The sequence below is a fragment of the Mus caroli genome, unplaced genomic scaffold (genome assembly GCF_978045245.1).
Source record: "Mus caroli unplaced genomic scaffold, Mus_caroli_1 scaffold_1, whole genome shotgun sequence".
NCBI lineage: Eukaryota > Metazoa > Chordata > Mammalia > Rodentia > Muridae > Mus > Mus caroli.
Window position 1 is genome coordinate 36,241,494 of NW_028227256.1, and position 19,395 is coordinate 36,260,888.

Consider the following 19,395-nt stretch of genomic DNA (forward strand, 5'->3'; position numbering starts at 1 on the left):
TGCAGCTCTAATGCCAGACGTTTCAAAACCAGGTTCCTTTCTGGGTGAAGCACTGAAAGGCCCGCTTCCTTGTTTGCCATGACCCTCAAACGCCACACAAAGCAGAAAAGCTAATATTTCCTAAAACAGCAAAGAAAAAAAAATCAGAAAGTGTTGATGGGAACTGGGGGAGGAGGCAAAAAGGAGGGAATGATATCAGAAGAAAGTAGAGTGGGTGCTGAGCTGCAGAGAGGAGGAGGGCCTGTGGGAGGCACAGGGAACACAGAACAGCTCCAACTTCTGCTGCCTTAGTTACTGCTGTTTGACTCAGGACCCACCTGGGGCTGTTCACTCCAGCCAGATTAGCCCAGGTTCCAATGGAGCAAGCCAACATTACAGCACCGCATCCCAGTGCTGAGGCTAACTGGATTTTTTTTTCCACCCTAAATGATCCTTGGCTGCATGGTATTTGAATAAACACACATGCTTCATTTAAAAGGCTTCAAGGAGATGCTAAGTAGAGTAAACCTGCCAGTGTGATTTTCAGATCCTTGTCCAGGGATTTTGCCTGGAGAGTATCCTCTATGGCTGGCTTGGCTCTTCAGGGGACCAGTTTATCGAGGAGTGCATGTGGCTTTAACTGTAAAGGGGAGGGGAGGCAATTCATTCTTCTATGTGGGCCCCTAAGTCTAAATGAAGCCAAGGCCTGCCCATGTCTGATCTGGCTAATCTGAAAAGCTTGGTCAAACTTCATGAGACAAAGTTAAGGAAGCCGTTACACAGCAATAAGTGGTAGACGGCAGGCTGCCCGCCCAACTGAAGAAGTTGGCATCTGATAGGAAAGCCAACACCATGCCAACCCCAGAACAGCTAGATGCTGCAGCTTGTTAAAATGCAAATTCTTAGGCTTTGTTCAAAGATGCAAGTTCAAGGAGCCCAAGGCCCAGGACCATGAGGAGTGACTATAGGAGTCTTAAACATTGAGAATTTATTATTGTATCATTCCCTAGAGATCAATAGTGCTCCTTCCAATCAGCTCTATTGTTGACTATAAGGAAGGGGCTATTCAACGAAGGCATGAAATGTGCTGACTTGTTAAGAACTAAACCCACTCTCCCTGTAAGCGGCCAGAGGTCACCTGCCAAGATGGTTCGCTACTCTCTTGACCCAGAAAACCCCACAAAATCATGCAAATCAAGAGGTTCAAACCTTCGTGTTCACTTTAAGAACACTCAGGAAACTGCCCAGGCCATCAAGGGTATGCATATCGATCGGCAAAGCCACCAAGTATCTGAAGGATGTCACTTTAAAGAAGCAATGTGTGCCATTCCGGTGGTATAATGGAGGAGTCAGTAGGTGCGCCCAGGCCAAACAGTGGGGCTGGACACAGGGTCAGTGGCCAAAAAAGAGTGCTGAGTTTTTGCTGCACCTGCTTAAAAATGCAGAGAGTAATGCTGAACTTAAGGGTTTAGATGTAGACTTTCTAGACATTGAACATATCCAGATGAACAAAGCACCTAAGATGTGCTGACGAACCCACAGAGCTCATGGCTGGATTAACCCTTACATGAACTCCCTCTGCCACATTGAGATGATCCTCACTGAGAAGGAACAGATCGTTCCAAAGCCAGAAGAGGAGGCTGCACAGAAGAAAAAGATATCCCAGAAGAAACTGAAGAAACAAAAACTCATGGCCCAGAAATAAATTCAGCATAAAATAAATGCAGATAAAGTTAAAAAAAAAAAACCCAACTACCATAGGATCCAGTCACCCCACATCTTAGGACACACCCAAAGGAACGAATGCAGGGATTGAAGAGGCATTTGAACACATTCATAAAGCGTCGCAATGGCCAAAAGTTAGAAGCAGTCCCATTGTTCTTCAGTGGGTGAAGGATTAAAAGTGTGCAGTATCCTTACAGTGAATTGTCACAGCCTGTAAAAAGAGGGGAATTCTGGCATATGCTCAACATAGAGGAGCTTTGAGAAGCATTGTGCTAAGTACAGTAAACCTGCCATCAAAGGGCAAGCATCGTGTGATTCCACTCAGATGAGGCACCTATGGTAATTCATTTCCTAAGGATAAAGTGAAGGGCGCCTGTCACGGGCTGGGGGAGGGGCCAGTGAGGAGTTGCCGAGTGGGTATCAGTTTCCATTTGGTAAGACCGAGTTCTAGCGATGGACGGTGCTGTCAGTATACAGATGTGCTTGACATTACTTCCGAGTATATTTAAATGCAGTATGGGAAACCCGGATGTTGCTCAACAACATGTTCAGTCCCCAACACCAAAAAGAAAAAAGGTTAGGTGGTAAACTTTATACTAAACAGTGCTTTATCATAATATCTATAACATGTGGGACTGTTGGCCTTAATGGTAGCTGCTACAGGCGCAGAATATCCTAAGCGGCCAAAGGCACAGAGGGAAAGTCGCCCTGGCTCTCAGACTGAGAACTATGGGCTGCTGCTCCCACATGGCCTTGCGTCAGCAGTGCGCATGCTCAGTTCAAAGACCACCCCTGTGAACTTGTATTTCCCTTACTCAATAGCTTCCATACAGTCCTTTAAATCATCCCATTGTATAGCATATCACAGGAGGTTTCAAGGACGTAGGCGGGCTTCATTCTTACCTGAGCTGTGTTTTTAGTTTTTTTGTTTTGTTTTGTTCCTTTGGTTGGTTGGTTTTTTGGTTGGTTGGTTGGTTGGTTGGTTTGTTTGTTTGTTTTGTAGCAAGGCTTTATTTTCACTTCAAGCTGAGACCGCATTGGCTTGCTTGAAAGAATGTGTCGAAATTATGTGTGACTTTTTAACACTGCTTTTTTTTTTTAACTGTTGCTGCTATAAACACGAAGCATCATCCAAAGCAAGAATGTTAAAAGCAAGAGCATAGTGTCCCTCTAGAGCATCTTACATGAGCTGAAGTTATAAAGGCTAGATGTGGACAAGAGTCCGCAAGTGTACATAATGACTTGGCCTGAACGCAAAAGACCAGAAGTGAAATGAAGAGGTGACTACAGTTAGCCGAGAGACATAAATCTAATGTGTGTTCCACCACAACAGTGTGACTGGAGATAGCCCTAATGTACTGCTCATTTAAAGCTCTGGAAGAGAGGACCTTAAGTGTTCTCTAACCACAAAGAAATGATCAACATTTGAGGAGGTACCAACGCTTGCCCTGGTTTGAACATTGTACAACATACCTGAAACATCACCTGGCTTCTTCTTACTGTGTATATTTGTTAGGAGTCAACCTAAGAAATAAGGGCTAGGGTATAAGTCCGTAATGACGCTCTCCAGCAACATACATTGTGCCCTGGGATTCCTTCTGAGCATGCGCAGTGAGGAGAGCGGCTAGCGCTGAATCAGCGAGAGCTTTTGGAGACCCTCCCAGTTTGTACATGAGGATCAAGTCTGCTTTCTTGTTGACTCTGGATAACACTTTGAGACTCCCCCAGCCTCTTAACCTTTGCTTTCTCATGGGAGTTCTGGAACTCACCCGTTCACCACTGTCTACCATCCCAGTTTACTGGGCAGTATAAACACCAACAGTTGAACAAAGACTTGAGCAAAATGGAAATTTCCCTCTCCTTAATGTTTGCACATGGTGGTCATTCCATAGGGGAGATGACCATTGGTCCCCGTGTTCTAGGAAAAAGATATAAAACACTTCTTAATCCTATGTGTGTTTAACGTGTTGGGAAATGAGAGAAGAAATTGGTCATTTTAGAAGAGTTCTTGGCCTGTCTGGCAAGGGCTCCTGAAGGATCCAGACTGGGCTAAGTGAGCATGTCCCCACCAAGGACCCTGGCTAGCCGATAGCAGTGAGGTGGTCACTGTTCACAGCAGCCCTGTCTTCCTCTGATCTATGTGTTGATCATTTCCAGAACATGGCTAAAATAAAAAGACTCTCTTTGAACTTTGTCTGTCAGATAACAGATGTTTTCTACAAGGAGAGGCGCGGGGAGATTCTTCTTTTGGGCAAACACACGTGGCCCTGTATTTTCACTTTTCTAATTAAATATGCAATCAGGAAGATCTTCTTGGGCTCCAGGTACCCAATGGCACATCCACTTCCCTACTGCTACATGAGCAGAAAGACAACAGCTAGAGGAATCTCTAGAACACAATGAACAGCTTTGCTTTAAGGGGCCGTAAGAAGCAGGTTCTACTCCTAACAGGTCTTTCCATGGAAGAAGAAAGCTGTCCTTGATTGGGTCCTCCCACAGCCTTGGACTTAAATGTGCATCTGGCTGAAATCCAGAACACAGCATTTCAAAAGTCACTGGTATGGTTCCAAATAGGTCACCCTCAGCAAACATTCCACCCTGGGCTTTCCAGAAACCACACACCAGAGTATAAAAGTTTCCTTGCCCTCATTTTACCTAGTTGCTTCTAACCACAGCACCAGATTGAAGCGTTGGCAGAAGCCAGGGCCTTTCAGCTTCTAACTCTTGGATCCATGTGTTCCCAGGGATCTCTGTAGGTTGCCTGCCTTTGAGGTTGTTGCTTTTGTATCTGTTTCTCCCTGGTGCTAATTAGCTAAGGTGTCTTGGTATAAGAGATCAAGACCCAGTTACAGCAGAGCTCTCTGAATACAGAGGCAAGGGGTTGGAAACATCTTATATGGAGTGTCTGGTGTAAGCATCCCTGGCCTCTAAGAGCTGGCAGCAAAGTTTGTCCTCTTCTCAGCCAGGCAGCATGGACTCCTCCCTCAGTGGTGATCAGCGATCAGATTAGACAGCAACAGGGTTCAGATCGTGGCAAATAAGAAGCTATTTCCCAAGGCTGTGGTCTCACACCATCATCTCAGATCCATATTACAATGGAGCTATGTAGAATTTATAGGCACACATTTATCAACTACATCTTTCTGTTCCATCTCATCTGGGATTTGAGAAACTTCATGCGCAATGCGCAAGATGGTCTATAATTTTAACTGAAAGCATGTCAAAAATATCCAGACAGGATGAGGGCCGCAAGAGGAAGTTCACTTTCCTCAACATATGAAGAATTTACCCCTATTCACACTAACCCTCAGGGGGAAAGTCTTAACTCCGTTACCAAAGTCCTCTGGCCCTTTAAAATTCTCAGTGAATGCCAGGAAGTAGAAAAGATTTAAGTAAGACATACAGTTTCCCTTTAGTTCAGCCAACTGCCGACCTAGCCATCTCATGGAGGCTCTTATCTTGCTTGCCTTTCTGCTAAGCAGACCTGGCAGGAATAAAAAGAAGCCAAGCATGATGCGAGCCACGTAGGCGGTACTCGGGCTAGGATGTGGCAGAGTAAGCACGCGACTGTCTCCCAAGAACGTTGCTATCTGGCTGTTCAGAACACACCCAGCAGAGCATGCTGCAAACCCTGACATCTTGCTGTTCAAAACAGACCGACTAGAGCAAGCTGCAAAGAAGAAGACATGGAGTCTGAAATCACTTAGCACTTCATTAGTGGGAGACGATGCCTCAGGAATGGACTGGAAAGTATTTACCTCTCAATGGCTCCACACCATAACTAAGCACATAGTTAACATCTGTCAAACTTAGGGCGTTAGGAACCTCCTTCTGCTGAGCCAATCTCACCTCTGACTGCTAAGCCACGTCTTTCTAGATATCCATCAGCATCGTCTCTCATTTGTTTCAAGAGATGCCTAGAAAGTCAGCTCTTACATTCCGTGTGGACTAGTCATATGCTTTCTTACAGACTTTGCAAAGAGCATATCGCAGCTCATCCAAGGAGAGTGTTTAGCTGAGATGACGGAGCTGCTGTCCGAGTGGGACATGGTCAGGACATCTTTCTCCTTCTTTACTGCTAACATTCACTGCTAGCTCTGATCTCACCCCCATCCTTTCCTAAACCCTATGAGATAAGTTCCCTTCCACCTAAGATCCCCAGGCCATTCGTCCATTATTTGCAGCTCATCTTGTGTCCTTATCATGACTGATAGATACTATCTTAGAAAAGCTCAGAGCTTGGGAACCTTTGGACCAAACATTTAAGTCTGAAGACCCAAAGCTGTGTCACCCTTCAACTCTCCAGGTAGCGTCCCCTGTTAGACACTTCCACTGTTTGTCAACCCTTGATGGTGATAGAGCATGGAATTCCCAGCCACCATCCTGCCAGGGCCTCCTTTGGAGCAGTGTTCATCCTTCAGTAGGTAGGGTAGTGAGCTAGCCTGAATGCCAACGACTTCCAGAACCCTCCAACAGTGGCAGAGTGGAGGAACTGTAAAGGACAATGGACCCTAGGGTCCTCAAGTCTGTGTGCCAGTTACTAGTGAAGACCAGAATGTTCCTTCCTGAACTGAGCCCTAAGCTCAGTTTGAGTGTGGAACAGACTTTCTCCCTGAGGGAGTCATCCAGAAAACCGAGAACCCGCTGGGTGTAGTAGGACCCCTGTGCAGCACTGGAGATGGGAAGCAAGACCCGGCTTCGTGTGAAAAAGGCCAGCTTCCCCAGCCTTTGGCAAGGAGAGCATCAGTTTTGAGTAAGCAAAATGGAGAGAGAGATAAACACTCCTCTATACCATGTGTGCCTCCAAGGTCTCTGGCCAACCGGAGAAAGCAGGGCTGTGCCGACAGTCAGTGGCAAATCCTTTTGAGATGTAAGGAAGCCAGTTGTAATTAGATGTATTTTTTTTCTATTATTTAAACCTAAATAGGTAATTGAATCCTTAATTAAGGGGCTTTAAACTACCTTGGGATCTGAAGTGCCAGAGAGTTATTCTAAGTGCTAAGTGTGACTGTACAGCATGCATGCGTGTGCTCCTCTGGAATACATGAGAGCCTTATGCTTCAAGTAAAACGTCATTTCACAGTTAACCAGCAGTGTGGAAGGGAGCTTCCTCTCCTCGGCCTCTACCCCCTCTCCACCTCTATTAAAATATTCACCCTGGGGGATGGCAAGATGGCTCAGCAGGTTAAGAGCACTGACTGCTCTTCCGAAGGTCCTGAGTTCAAATCCCAGAAATCACATGGTGGCTCACAACCACCCGTAATGAGATCTGACGCCCTCTTCTGGTGTGTCTGAAGACAGCTACGGTGTACTTACATACAACGATAAATAAATCTTTGGGCCAGAATGAGCGGGACTGGAGCAAGCAGACGTCCTGAGTTCAATTCCCAGCAACCACAAGATGGCTCACAACCATCTGTCCTGCTACCATGTACTCATATACATAAAATAAATAAATCTTAAAAAAAAAAAAAAACTATTGGAAGGCAGCCAGGCCAAGTGAAAAGTGCAAAATCCCACTGAATGACCACCACGCCAGTCTCCGCTGCTCTTGAGGAAGGAACAACACATATTAGGTGGGGATTTCCCACTTCCCCATCTTCTGCCCCTTTCCACAGGAAATCAGGGAGAAGGTCCTTGCTGGAAGCTTGTGGGTTCTGTAGCCAAGAGGTAGCTCAAATCAGGTACATCAGTAGAGACAGAAGAAGGATGCCGCCTTAAGTCCCTAGCGGGTCCTCAGAAATTTGCTTCCAAGGTCTCGGTATCCCAAAAAGAGTCAAGAGAATTTTATGAGGTAATTATCTGGCAGGGTAATGTCTCTTCAATTTGAGCAGAGAGGATTTCACATCTGGGAAATTTTTAATGTCTTTTTTTTATTACACAGATGTTCACGTCTGCAGACCTTCCCTGTGTGGGATTGTCTTCCTTCCCCTTGATAAATCTCTTGGCTCACCCCACACAACGAGCCTACAACCGTCTTAAGCCAGCTCCCGCCAGATGTGAACTCTCTCGAGATCACTACTTGCCATTTTACGCACTTCGTGTTTGTGTTTGGAAACATTTATTAGTATTTATGCAAGTGGATTCAGAGAATGAGTTTGGTAAAGTGAATTTATTCATGTCAGTGGAGAGCAGACCACATTATAGGATCATTTGCAAACCTATAAATATAGAAAACAAAAAAAAAAGTGATTGGAAAGCTAAACTATAATCCTGAGGATTTCATTTTAAACGCATTTGGTTTCCCGACGTTCCATATGCTTTTGGTTAAATTGGAAGGCATAATGATACTGAAATCTGTGAGTGTAGAAAGCACAGGTTAAATAGTCACTTGTCACTGTCCACTGGGGGGGTTGTCCCCAGACACATTAGACACCAAAACCCATGGCTGGTTGGGCCCCTTGTATAAAACAGTGTGATATTTTCATAGCACCCAACACCCCATATATTTTAAATCATCTCTAGCTGACTCTCAGTGCCTAGCACCATTAAATGCTACATGCTTTTACTCAATTCCTTAGGAAACAATGATGTTGAAAAGATGTGTTTGTGTGTGTTTGTGTGTGTGTGTGTGTGTGTGTGCATTCAATAAATATATAGTAGCTTTTTTTAGATATATGGGATCCATAGTTGGTCTGTTTTGCAGACTCAGAAGTCACAGTCGTAAAGAGCCAACTGTAACCAGTCACAATTTTTAAAGAAAAGGTTGCATGATCCTCTGTTCTAGAAATCCTTGGTCTTGGAGTATGGTTAGCCAGTGGAGCTCTGGAAAGTGCCCATGCCTAAATTATGTGATCTGGACAGAGCCCAAATGGCCAAACCAGAGGTTCTAGGGGAGCCAGCCAGACATTGGAATTTGAGGATTCTGTGGATGTGCCAAATTGGTTATTTTCATATTTTACTGGGTTCTTTCCTCACCAAAGTCAGTCAAGACAATAGAATTTTTCTGGCCCAGAATGTCAATTAGTTCTCCACAGTCACCCTGAAGAAAGATCTGGTGGCCTCCAGGAAGGACTTCACTGATGCCAAGTGGTATCTTAGGGGGTGCACTGGGAGCCCAGTGTAAACACATTGGTGGCCATGAATTAAACATTTACTCCCTGTGAACCTGGGTTCGGACAAAGGCCAGTGGGGCTCTCACTCCAATAGCTTCTCTCTGAGCGACTTTTCCAGGCCTCGGTCTCCTCAGAGCTGCTTAATACACGGCTGGTACCAACATTTAACAAGTTTCCGTGCGTCTGGTTCAGAGTTTCAGAATTGCTCGGTTGTCCTGTTGCTCTGTGGCCTGTGCTGGGGAGGATCATCATCGCAGGGAGCACACGGCACACGTCAGAGCGGAGCTGCTTTATAGGCGGCTGGGAGAGAGACAGTATGGATGAAATCAGAGTCTAACCATCTCCTCCAAAGGCAGAACCCCAGGGGCCAAGGACATCCCACTAAGCACCACTTCTCAGAGGTTCTACCACTTCCAGGCAGCACCAAACTGGAAACTGAGCCTTTACCACACAGGTGTTTGTAGGATATCCAAGTCCCAAGCTACATCCCAAGGACATCTTCTCAGGGACCCAGGCCCTATGTCATTCCAGACTCCCTAAGATGACAGACCCTTCATGCCTGAGAAGAGACCACTTCTTTCCATGGGACGATCTGTAATGGGAACAAGCTGGACTATGACATTTACCTTAGAACATCAGCAGAAGTCAACATCTAGCCCTCCGCTCCTGTAGACCGCAGTTCTCAACCTATGGGCTGTGACCCCTCTGGGGGGTTAAACAACCCTTTTAAAGATCTCCCACATACCATACATTTACATTATGATTCTTAGCAGCAGCAAAATCACAGTTACGAAGTAACAACGTGATAATTTTTATAATTGGAGTCACCACAACATGAGGAGCTATGTTAAAGGGTTGGTGACACTCCGAAGGTTGAGAACCTCTCCCATAGAAGGAGGCCCTGCATTATAGAGCAGTTTCTCCAACACAAAGGAAATTCTGAATAGCTTGTGGAAGTGAAGGTCAGTGGGGTATGGTGACTACTCGCATGGACTGGATTCTCAGTTCAGCCACTAGGAAGATGACCTAAAGCAAGTGCTTCCCTTTCCTTATGCGTGTTCCATGGGAGTAACCAGTGTACCCTGATCATCAGGTTGTCATAAAAACAGAGCAAGTTAGGATACAAAAACTCCTGAAAGTAGGAAGTGTCGGGTAGGGGTTAGCTAGTGTCACCAGGCAGGGCTAACTTGTGTGTCTTTCTCCATCTCAGTGCCTAGCCCCTCCTGTAATGGCTTTGACAACACCCTTTCAAGACCCTGCCGTGTGCCCCTGGGAAAGGATGTCTGCTTCATCGCCACCGTGCGCCTGGCAACCCCGCAGTTCTTAAAGGCAAGTCCCTGACAGTGATGTCATGGGGACCTCATTCTTCAATGTCACCGTGGCTACGTGCCATTAATCATCCTTGTGGAAGAGAATAAAATTGCAATAGAGTTCATTTTAAAAATTAGTTTTTGAAACTCTAAATGTCTAGTTTCTGTGCCTGCCCTACCTGCCCCCCCCCCAGTGGCCCATCCCAAGCCCCAGGTTCCTGTGGATTGTTTGGTTTGAAGGAAGCACCTACTACTGATAGGTCCACAGAGATGGTGGCTAACTGCAGGCTTCGCATGGTTGCAATACCATTGTGTGCTAAGTAGGTGTGGCTCAGACTGTAAGTCAAGGAAAAAAAAAAAAAAAACGAGCATTGATTGTATTTCCCTTCCGTGGTCTCGACTCACATCTCTGGTACAAATGTGGATGGAATTAAATTAGTAATTCAGATTCCGACGAAAAGCCATCTCCACATTTGCCACAATTCCAGATAATGGGAAGCGGGGGAGGGGCAAGGCACTGTGTGGCTCCTAGGTCCTTTTCCCAATTTGTGAAATGAATTGAGGATCAGCTAATACGGAAATTAGCTACAGATGACAAATTTCGGTACAGCACTATTTGGAGATTATCTCAGAACAGTTTTAATTTGTATTATCCATCCTTCATTCCTTTTGAACTAACCTAGGGTAAGCATCTGGCACCCCAAGCAACGTTCTGCCTTTTTTTTTCTTCTTCTTCTTCTTCTTCCTTTTCCAACACAGGAAATGTGTGTAGCTGACGAACCTTTAGAGGAATTCACTTCGAGGCATAGCTTGGAATGGAAATTTTTATTTCTGGATCACAGGTTTGTGAGGAGAAAAAAAAAACATATTTGAGTTGGGTCCTTTTCAAGTGTTGTTTGCATGAGCCAGGCTCCACTTGGGAGAATAAAGTCCAGCCTGGTCCGTGAGAGGGGAAGGACTCCTTGGCAGTAGGAACAGTTGTTCTCAGCTAAGGGGAAGGCCGGTACCCTGACATCCTTGTGCCTGTCCCACTTGTGATTGGGTCCTATGTTCAGAGTGATGCCTTAGCCCCAAGATGTCTTTGGGGTGGTCCTAACTCAGGCCATTTCTAGTTTCCAATTGGCAAGAAACAAATGTGAGGAGAGAAATTCTCTGATTTCTTTCATCACCCTTTGATCCTTCAGCCCAATTCTTCATCTTTCCGTCACAGCATCACAGCTGATGAATGAGCAACCACTGTTCCCCAACCTTTAATCGGGGGCATTGGGCTGGATCAGTCTCTAGCTGTTTAAATTCTTCAATATCTATAAGTTCTTATTATCATTCAGGCCAGGTTATCCCAAGGACTGGAGTGCCTATACGCTGAAACAAATGGGTTCTTTACAAATAAAGGCTCTCTGGCCCTAACCGTTGTTACATTGTTGTATTGCTACATTGCTGGTTTCCTGCCCCCTGGTTCTTGATAAATGAGGCCTCCATGGAAACTAAGCTTGCAAACTGAGTTGTTAACAACCAGTTTATGAGTTGTGCTTGAAGAGTTCTCCATGTCTCCCTGCAGAGCCCCTCCAATCATAGGATACCTGCCCTTTGAAGTACTCGGCACCTCAGGCTACGACTACTACCACATTGATGACCTGGAGCTCCTGGCCAGGTGCCACCAGCATCGTGAGTACCACTCACCTGCCTGACCGGGAGTTTGCTTTTCAGGGTCCAAACAGCAGGATTCTGTGTCCCTGGAAGCCCTGCTTGCTAGGGTGGGCCAGGCATGGTGTCCCATGCAGTAATCATGAGGACTACTGGAATTTGTTCCTATACTTAGCCCTATGGGTCCAACATGGAATTGATATTGCCCAGATCCCTAGCAACATCCCGCTATCATCCAGAAAGTCATGCTTATTAATCCTAATCAAAAAATTAAGGCAGGGCTAAACTTTCTTTTAGGCTATGGAATGCACTTGAAAGATAAAATACCAATCTTGAGCAGTCAGACATTGGTGGCAGACCACAAGGCTAAGGTTGATCTCCTGTCCTCCCTAAATACAACATTCTCAAGGGAGTGGCTCTGTAGCCTGACTTTCCCAGTAAACATTCTTTTGGACATTCACCCAAAAGATGCTCGGAACTGTGACCAGCATCTCCTGGCTGCCCTCCAGGGTGGGGTCTGCTGAGAAATCCAGAAGCAGATGACTTTGCAAGGTGCTGCCAGTATGGAAGGGGTATGAGCAGGATCTTGAGGGGATTGCAGGGCACCTCCAACACTGAGGGAAAAGTCAGAAAAGGCTCTGTGCCGCAGAAGAGGGGAACACTCCAGCAAGCATTTAGGGTAGGCCACATGCCCTGAAAAAGCAAGAATCACAAACTTTTCCAGTTCTCATTCACAAGAAGAAACAACCACTCCGAGTCATTTTCGGCACCAATGCTCAGCTTTGAGTAAAAACAGTTTCCATAACATTGAGCTATGGCTTCTGATAAATGGTCCATGGGCATTGGTCTTCAGTAGATGCCTTACCTATAGGAGCTGTTCAGACTTCCTTTCTGTGCTGTTGGTGCTTGTTGACAGAGGAGCATGCTGAAATTGCAGCTAAGGTCTGTTGGGATATAAAGTCCATCTTAACCGTCACCCCTTGCTCCTCAAAATATAGCTTAGACAAGCCACATAAGCACCAGATTAGCTTTAGTATAGACTCTCGGGCTCCCTCCTCCAGGGATCAGGGTTGGGATGCACATTCAGATAGGAGAAGCGTGTCTGCCTTAAACTTCTGGCTGCCTCTGACTCTTGTAGCATAGAGAAGCCTTTCAGGTTGAAGAATTACACTGGGCATCTGTAAGACTTGCCCAGTGGCTCTAGCAAGATGTGCTTGCTTTGTAGAGCCCACACTTCCGTTTGTTGGCCCTCCCTGCTCAGAACTACATTGTTTTGAGGCCATGGTTCCCTTTGCTAGCCCCACTTCCCTAAGTAAGATTCCTCGAGATGGATTTCATTACAAGATGCTAAATTGCAAGCCCTGTGGCAATAAAATCCAAATTGGTCTTCTTCCTCAGATCCATAATTTATTTGTCTGCCTCACATGAGCTAATAAACCACTGGTGTGCCTTCTGTCCTGGATCCTCCCCTCCCCACAGGAGCCATCTGCAGACAAAACTCCAGGCAGTTATGCAGCTGCAGGGAAGACCTGGACTGTAGGCGGCCATGACAGACTCTATTCTAAAATGGTGTAGACTTGAGACTCAACTGTGGATGACAGCTGGAGAATCTGTCCATCGGTAGCTAGTTGTCAGGTCTATTTTGGGTCCACTTCTCCCAGAGTCTGGATGCTCTCTCCTCTGCCCGGCTCTTGAAGTTCCAAAGGCTTTGTACCTCCAGCAGGAAGATGAGTCCCAAGAAAGCCAGGGCCTCCTTTTACTTAAGCCTCAGGAAAATCTATCCTTGTGTGCCATCTTGTAAGGAAGAGCTCTGTAAGCCTTTGTGCAATTGGGAACATACAGATCGCTGTATTAAGAATTCTTCCATTTGACTGAATCTGACTAAGTCAAAGCACGTGCCTAGTAAGCGTGAGGCCCCAAACTCAATCCCCAGGACCCCACCACCCCCCCCAAGAGTATTAGATAGTATGGTAATAGCCCCTTAAAGTATGATGCTACCAGGAAAATAAGCAATATTTGGTGCTGTCTCCTACAGTGTTTGAATTTTAGTTGTAAGTTTTGGGGGCAAGGTCACTTTTACATTAGCGCATATTACATACAGAGTCTGCTGTTTCTCCTCCTAGTGATGCAGTTTGGCAAAGGGAAGTCGTGTTGTTACCGGTTTCTAACCAAAGGGCAGCAGTGGATTTGGCTGCAAACCCAGTACTACATCACCTACCACCAATGGAACTCCAAGCCTGAGTTCATCGTATGCACACACTCGGTGGTCAGGTACTGCGGAGCCTGGGCCTCTGGGAGGTGTCTGGGAAGGTGGGTGAGGTTCCCCCAGGGATAGGGAAGGACCAGGGACCACCTTAAGTACACCCTGTATGAGAGGAGAAATTCCGGCTGGCATCTGCAGCAAGCTGGACAGTCAGAACTCAGCCCCTGCCCAGGTAGACACCCCTCTCCTCCAGGCCTGGAACTTCCTGTGAGTTCTCAGTCAAACCCGTTTGAAAGCTGCCAGGATATTACTTAGTGAGTTCCTGCTTCGGTGACCTACTTACATATTTTCCCTCATCTCTCTCCAGCCCCCAGCTTTTCCTTGTTGCTGTTTTTGAGAGGAAAATTAAAATGTTGCCACCAAATAACTCAAACACATACATTTTTTGTTGTTGTTTTCCTTTAAGGCAAAAAAAAAAAAAACCTGCTGGCAACTGAGGTAGTATTAAGAGAACATCTGGGTTGCCTGTAGGAAACTGGCCCTAGGGGTCCCTAGCAACTTTGGGGAGCCCTCAGTTCACTATGGATAAGCAGGGAGTCAAAGGGTAACAATATATCGGAATAGCATAGATGTATCCCCTGTGGGTCCCCAGCTCTCAGAGGTAAAGGGAAGTGGCCATCCCCCCTCCATCCCAGCACAGACCCACCAAGACAACTAGTTGGCCTGAGGCTGGTTTAGAAGAAAGACTTTGTGCCCCGCACAGTGGCGTGCTCCGATAATCCTAGCATGGGAAGCTGAGTCAGGAGGATCTCAAGTTTGAGGCCAGCCTGGGCTGAAGGTGAGACCATGTCTCTGAAAAACAAAATAATAAAATAATAAATAGCCCATCCTTCTATCAAGGAGATTTTACATCCATATATGGCTAATCACTGATGGAAAATATTTTAAATTATATTCATATTAAAGATATACAAGCATTTTTTTCTGCTCACTGTTTGTAAAGAGCATAGTGTAGCAGCTATGTGCAAAGCATTTACATTGTATTGCACTGTGTGTTAAAAGTCTGCAAGAGGGTGATGTGCAATGCTACCCCATTTTATATTAGGGACTTGAGCATCTATAGAGGGATAATATGTATTTGTATGTGTACGTGTATGCATGTATGTGCATATGCATATATGCACATATATGTATGTATATGTGTATGTGTGCATGTGTGCATGTGTGTATGTCTATATATGTGTATTGTATATATGTATATTATGTATATGTGTATATGTGTGTATGCTTATATATGTATGTATATGTGTGTATGTGTGTATGTATATGTTACATATACATATATGTGTAACACATGTGAAGATTGGCACACGTCTCTGCATATATAAATGTGCATTAGTAGGAGGAGAATAGGGAAGCACTGGTCTTTCTCCGCCATTGACCGCATCTCATTTTATCACAGCACGCACTCATGCTCAGACTCCTTCTTTGGTTCCCAGCCCATCCTCTTGGGTGTCCTCAGTCAGTGGCTCGTGGCCTGTGGCCTTGTGGCTAGTAGTCATTCATTGCCTCTCAGGCTGTGTCTTTTCCAGTGGGCTGCTCAGTCTCTCGGAGAGGATGGAGAGGATGCATGACACCCTTGCTCTCTCCTTCCTCCCGCATCGTAGGAAGAAGCTAGGTCTGGGAGAGCATGGGGACTGAGCTCAGGAAATAAACCAGGGCTCAGACACTCCAGGCTCTCATTCCAGTCTCCTCCTAATCCTGCTACTGCACCATAGAGTTATCTACAGTAGACAAAGTGGGTCCCTAGACTCAGCAGTGGCCTGGGACTGTCTAGGTCTTGGTTTGTTTCTTTGTATATACTGTCCATAATGAACATGTTTGAAGCACAGGTGTTTTTTGTTTGTTTGGTTGGTTTGTTTTGGTTTGTTTTTTTGGTTTGGTGGGGGGTTTTGTTTTGTTTTTTTGTTTTTGTTTTTGTTTTTTTTTTCAAGACAGGGTTTCTCTTTATAGCCCTGGCTGTCCTGGAACTCACTTTGTAGACCAGGCTGGCCTCAAACTCAGAAATCTGCCTGCCTCTGCCTCCCGAGTGCTGGAATTAAAGGTGTGTGCCACCACGCCCGGCTTGAAGCACAGTTTTTAATTCTTTACAAGCAGAAGCTTAGCAACAAACAAAAGTATATCTTAAAAGCTAACGTATCTGAAGATTTCAGGTAATAAAGGGATAGAGAACAGTGGGGAGAGAAATAAACCCAGCCCAGAACCGGAAATAGCTGGTACATAATATTAGAATCTTTGCAAGGCAATTAGGCAGCAATGAGACTCGGTCCTCTGAGCAGGTCACAGATGGGCTTCCTTGTGCCACACATTCTATGAGTAGGCTTTATATAGAAGGCCCCATGTGTCCCCATGAGCATTGCCTTCCTGGAATGTCCAGGCTTCACAATGGTGTCTCTTTTCTGAGCAGTTATGCAGATGTTCGAGTGGAAAGGAGACAGGAGCTGGCTCTGGAAGACCCACCCACAGAGGCCATGCACCCCTCTGCACTGAAGGTGAGTTCATCCCTGCTAGAGGGAGGGGCTAAGCATTGGCACCTCCCATGGGTTATTCTGATAGATACCAGGCTAGCAAGGATGGATTCATCTGTACTAAGCACTCGCTGGAGACCCATAGCTCTCCCGATAGCTTGTGGGTGTTTGCTCATTTGCCTTCCAGGATGGTCCCATGAGGTAGATGCTGTGCACTCTCTCCCTTCCCTCCGATGAGTATGGAAGCATGAGTACCCAAGGACAGGCTTGTAAAACGCTGGCTCAGAAACAGCCTTTAGACTCAAGGAATGGCTTGGCAACTTCCCAGCCTTCCAATGATGGCTATAAAAAGCCACAGATAAAGTGCCAGAGAGCAATTCCATCACCCACTAGAGTGTGGAACAATCCAAAGCCTACATCCCTCTCTTAGAATAAGCTTTATTGTATTGCTTCCAATTATTAGCCTGTCACCCCTGCACTTCCCAGCTTTGATCTTACTTTGTGGTACTAGGAGTGCAATCCATGTGAAGCTACCGCCCCACCCCACCCCTCCTTATAGTTTCTGACTCGGTGTCACAAGATTTTAGTTAGTAGCCACTGTAGCATCAGCTTTGTCAGGAATGCCAATGTAAAAAGGATCCTTCAGTCCACCAATCCCACCACCTCCTTCCTTTCTCTACCCTGAGTTCTCTGGTCCCATCTGACCAGACTTTTCCTCACACAGTGCTAAGAAACTATGAAGGCCAGAGTCTTGGGTCTCAAAGGTCATTTATACAACAAGCAGAAACATTAGAAGATTAAAGAAAAGAAAGAAAGCTAAGGGTGCCCTATGCTAAGAAATTATCAGCTAGGTGAGCCTGCGTTCTTTCAAGAAAGCAAGTGCTGCCGGTCAATCTATGAAATAAGGATTTCTTTTCATCAATTGTGGATAAACCCTATTTGGGGGATATGTTGAAAGCTAGGTGAATGCTTGGCCGCAGAGTCATTCAAGTTCTAGGGTGTCCAGAAATCTAGATTCCGGAATCTGACCAGAGGCTTTGCAGCAGCCTGCCAGCCTATCTGTGATCAATAGAAACATCTGTCATCCCTTGTGGATGAAATTGGGAGGAAGGAAAAATCACCCTCAAGGATCAGAGAGCCGTGTCTGCAGAGGCTCACCTGATCTCTGTCAGTGTTCCCCACACATCCTTACCTGAATGGCTGCCATCACTTAGTGAAGTGTCTGCTTCCCACATCACACTCTGCCACAGTGTCCGGTCAGAGAATGGAATTCAGCTAGCGTTAGACAGGTGTTAGACACACCATATATCAACCACCGAGTAGTATAATGTGTACCCATCAGCGAATCAGAAATTTGTCTCTCTCTCGGGTTTCTGTGTGAAAAGGTAAACAGCTCCCTTTGACATGAAACCTCTATAATGTTGCCTCTCACTCTGTGGTGATCTTGTCTGAGGGACATTTAATGCTCCACTGACTAACATGTCTGTGAAATGCAGATTCCATTGTTGGATGTGATATTCCGTGCTAGCAATGCTTGTGAATGCCCCCTCAGTGTGCATGCTCACTCCTGGGGCCAATTCTCCTGGCTGATCAGGAACATATGATTCACTGTGGTATGGTGCAGTGACCCTTGGACCAGCCTTATCTAAGGAGATTGTCACTAAGCAAATGACATTTCCCACCACACTTACAGGTGCATCCTGCCATTCTGTTTGACAGAAAAGATTGTAGGTCACATATCAGTCACGTCAGTCCTCTTTATGGGGGGGGGGGAGGGGCACGCGCACACACACAGACATACACATGCATGCGCATACATGTATACACACATACACATGTGCATATTCACACTCACATATACACACATACACACATGTATACCCAGTCACACACATACACATATTTACACTTACATAGATGTGCGCACACATGCATGCATACACACACACACAAACATACACATCATGGTAGCAACTGATCTAAAGTCAGAACAACACGTGGACTCATATATGTGAAACTGAATACCCAAGTCAGTGGGTGTTCATTACACAATGGGTGCGGTAATTTCTCCCTTCTGGGTTGCCACAGGACTTAGAGGAATAAACACTGTCTTTTCCTCTTTGGCTTAAAAAAAAAAAATCACAACCTATTTGCATACACTATGACTCTTACGCCATAAAGGTTTGTAACCTGTACACCAAAGCTGCTTTCTCTCCCATCATATCTTGTTTGGAGTAGACACAACCTGGAAGCCAGGATCAGTTAAGAGTCAGATATCAAACAATGAGAGACCATAGCTTTTTACCCATGCAGAGAGCAAGTGTGCAAGGCAGTAAAGGAAGAACCTTGTGATGGCCCAGTGCCCTGTATCTCATCGCCATGTTAACAAACCATCACTAATGGTAGCCCTACTGCATTCTGATCTCTCGTTTCAGAAAACTACAATACTTGGCAATGAGATAACTGTTTAAAGGAACAAATAAAATGTAAGGTCAGTGGAGGGAATATAAAAAAAAAATCAAAATAAAAGAGAAAGAAGGCGCAAATAAAAGTGGTTTGTGAGACAAAGCCTCTTGGTGACGGTACAGCACATGAGTATCTATCTACCCTACCCAAACGTATTTAGAAAGATTCCTAAGACGATGGAGCATTCTCCCACTTTCTTCCAAATTCTTCTACGTACTAGAACTAAGGTCACATTTTCCACTCATTCATGGAATCTTAATGCTGAAGTTTATTTTTATTTGTGTGTCTGTTTGTCTGTCTGCTCGCATGAGCTCATATGCACATGTGTGTGTTTCAGGAAAAGGACTCAAGCCTGGGGCCTCCACAGCCCTTTAATGCACTTGACATGGGCACCTCAGGTCTTCCCAGCAGCCCTTCTCCATCAGCCTCCTCAAGGAGTTCCCACAAGTCCTCACACACAGCCATGTCAGAACCCACCTGTGAGT

At 45.6% G+C, this 19,395-nt stretch overlaps 1 protein-coding gene across 1 annotated transcript in view; it reads left to right on the plus strand.

Annotated features, from left to right (window-relative positions):
• The window catches only part of Npas2 (neuronal PAS domain protein 2), a 164,746-nt gene that overhangs the window by 116,586 nt on the left and 28,765 nt on the right, over positions 1-19,395 (plus strand). Inside the window, exons 8-13 of the mRNA XM_029482993.2 lie at positions 9,970-10,088; positions 10,829-10,911; positions 11,628-11,734; positions 13,837-13,984; positions 16,384-16,468; positions 19,248-19,389. Of these exons, the coding sequence (XP_029338853.1) occupies positions 9,970-10,088; positions 10,829-10,911; positions 11,628-11,734; positions 13,837-13,984; positions 16,384-16,468; positions 19,248-19,389 (684 nt within the window). The remainder of the gene's footprint in view (positions 1-9,969; positions 10,089-10,828; positions 10,912-11,627; positions 11,735-13,836; positions 13,985-16,383; positions 16,469-19,247; positions 19,390-19,395) is intronic.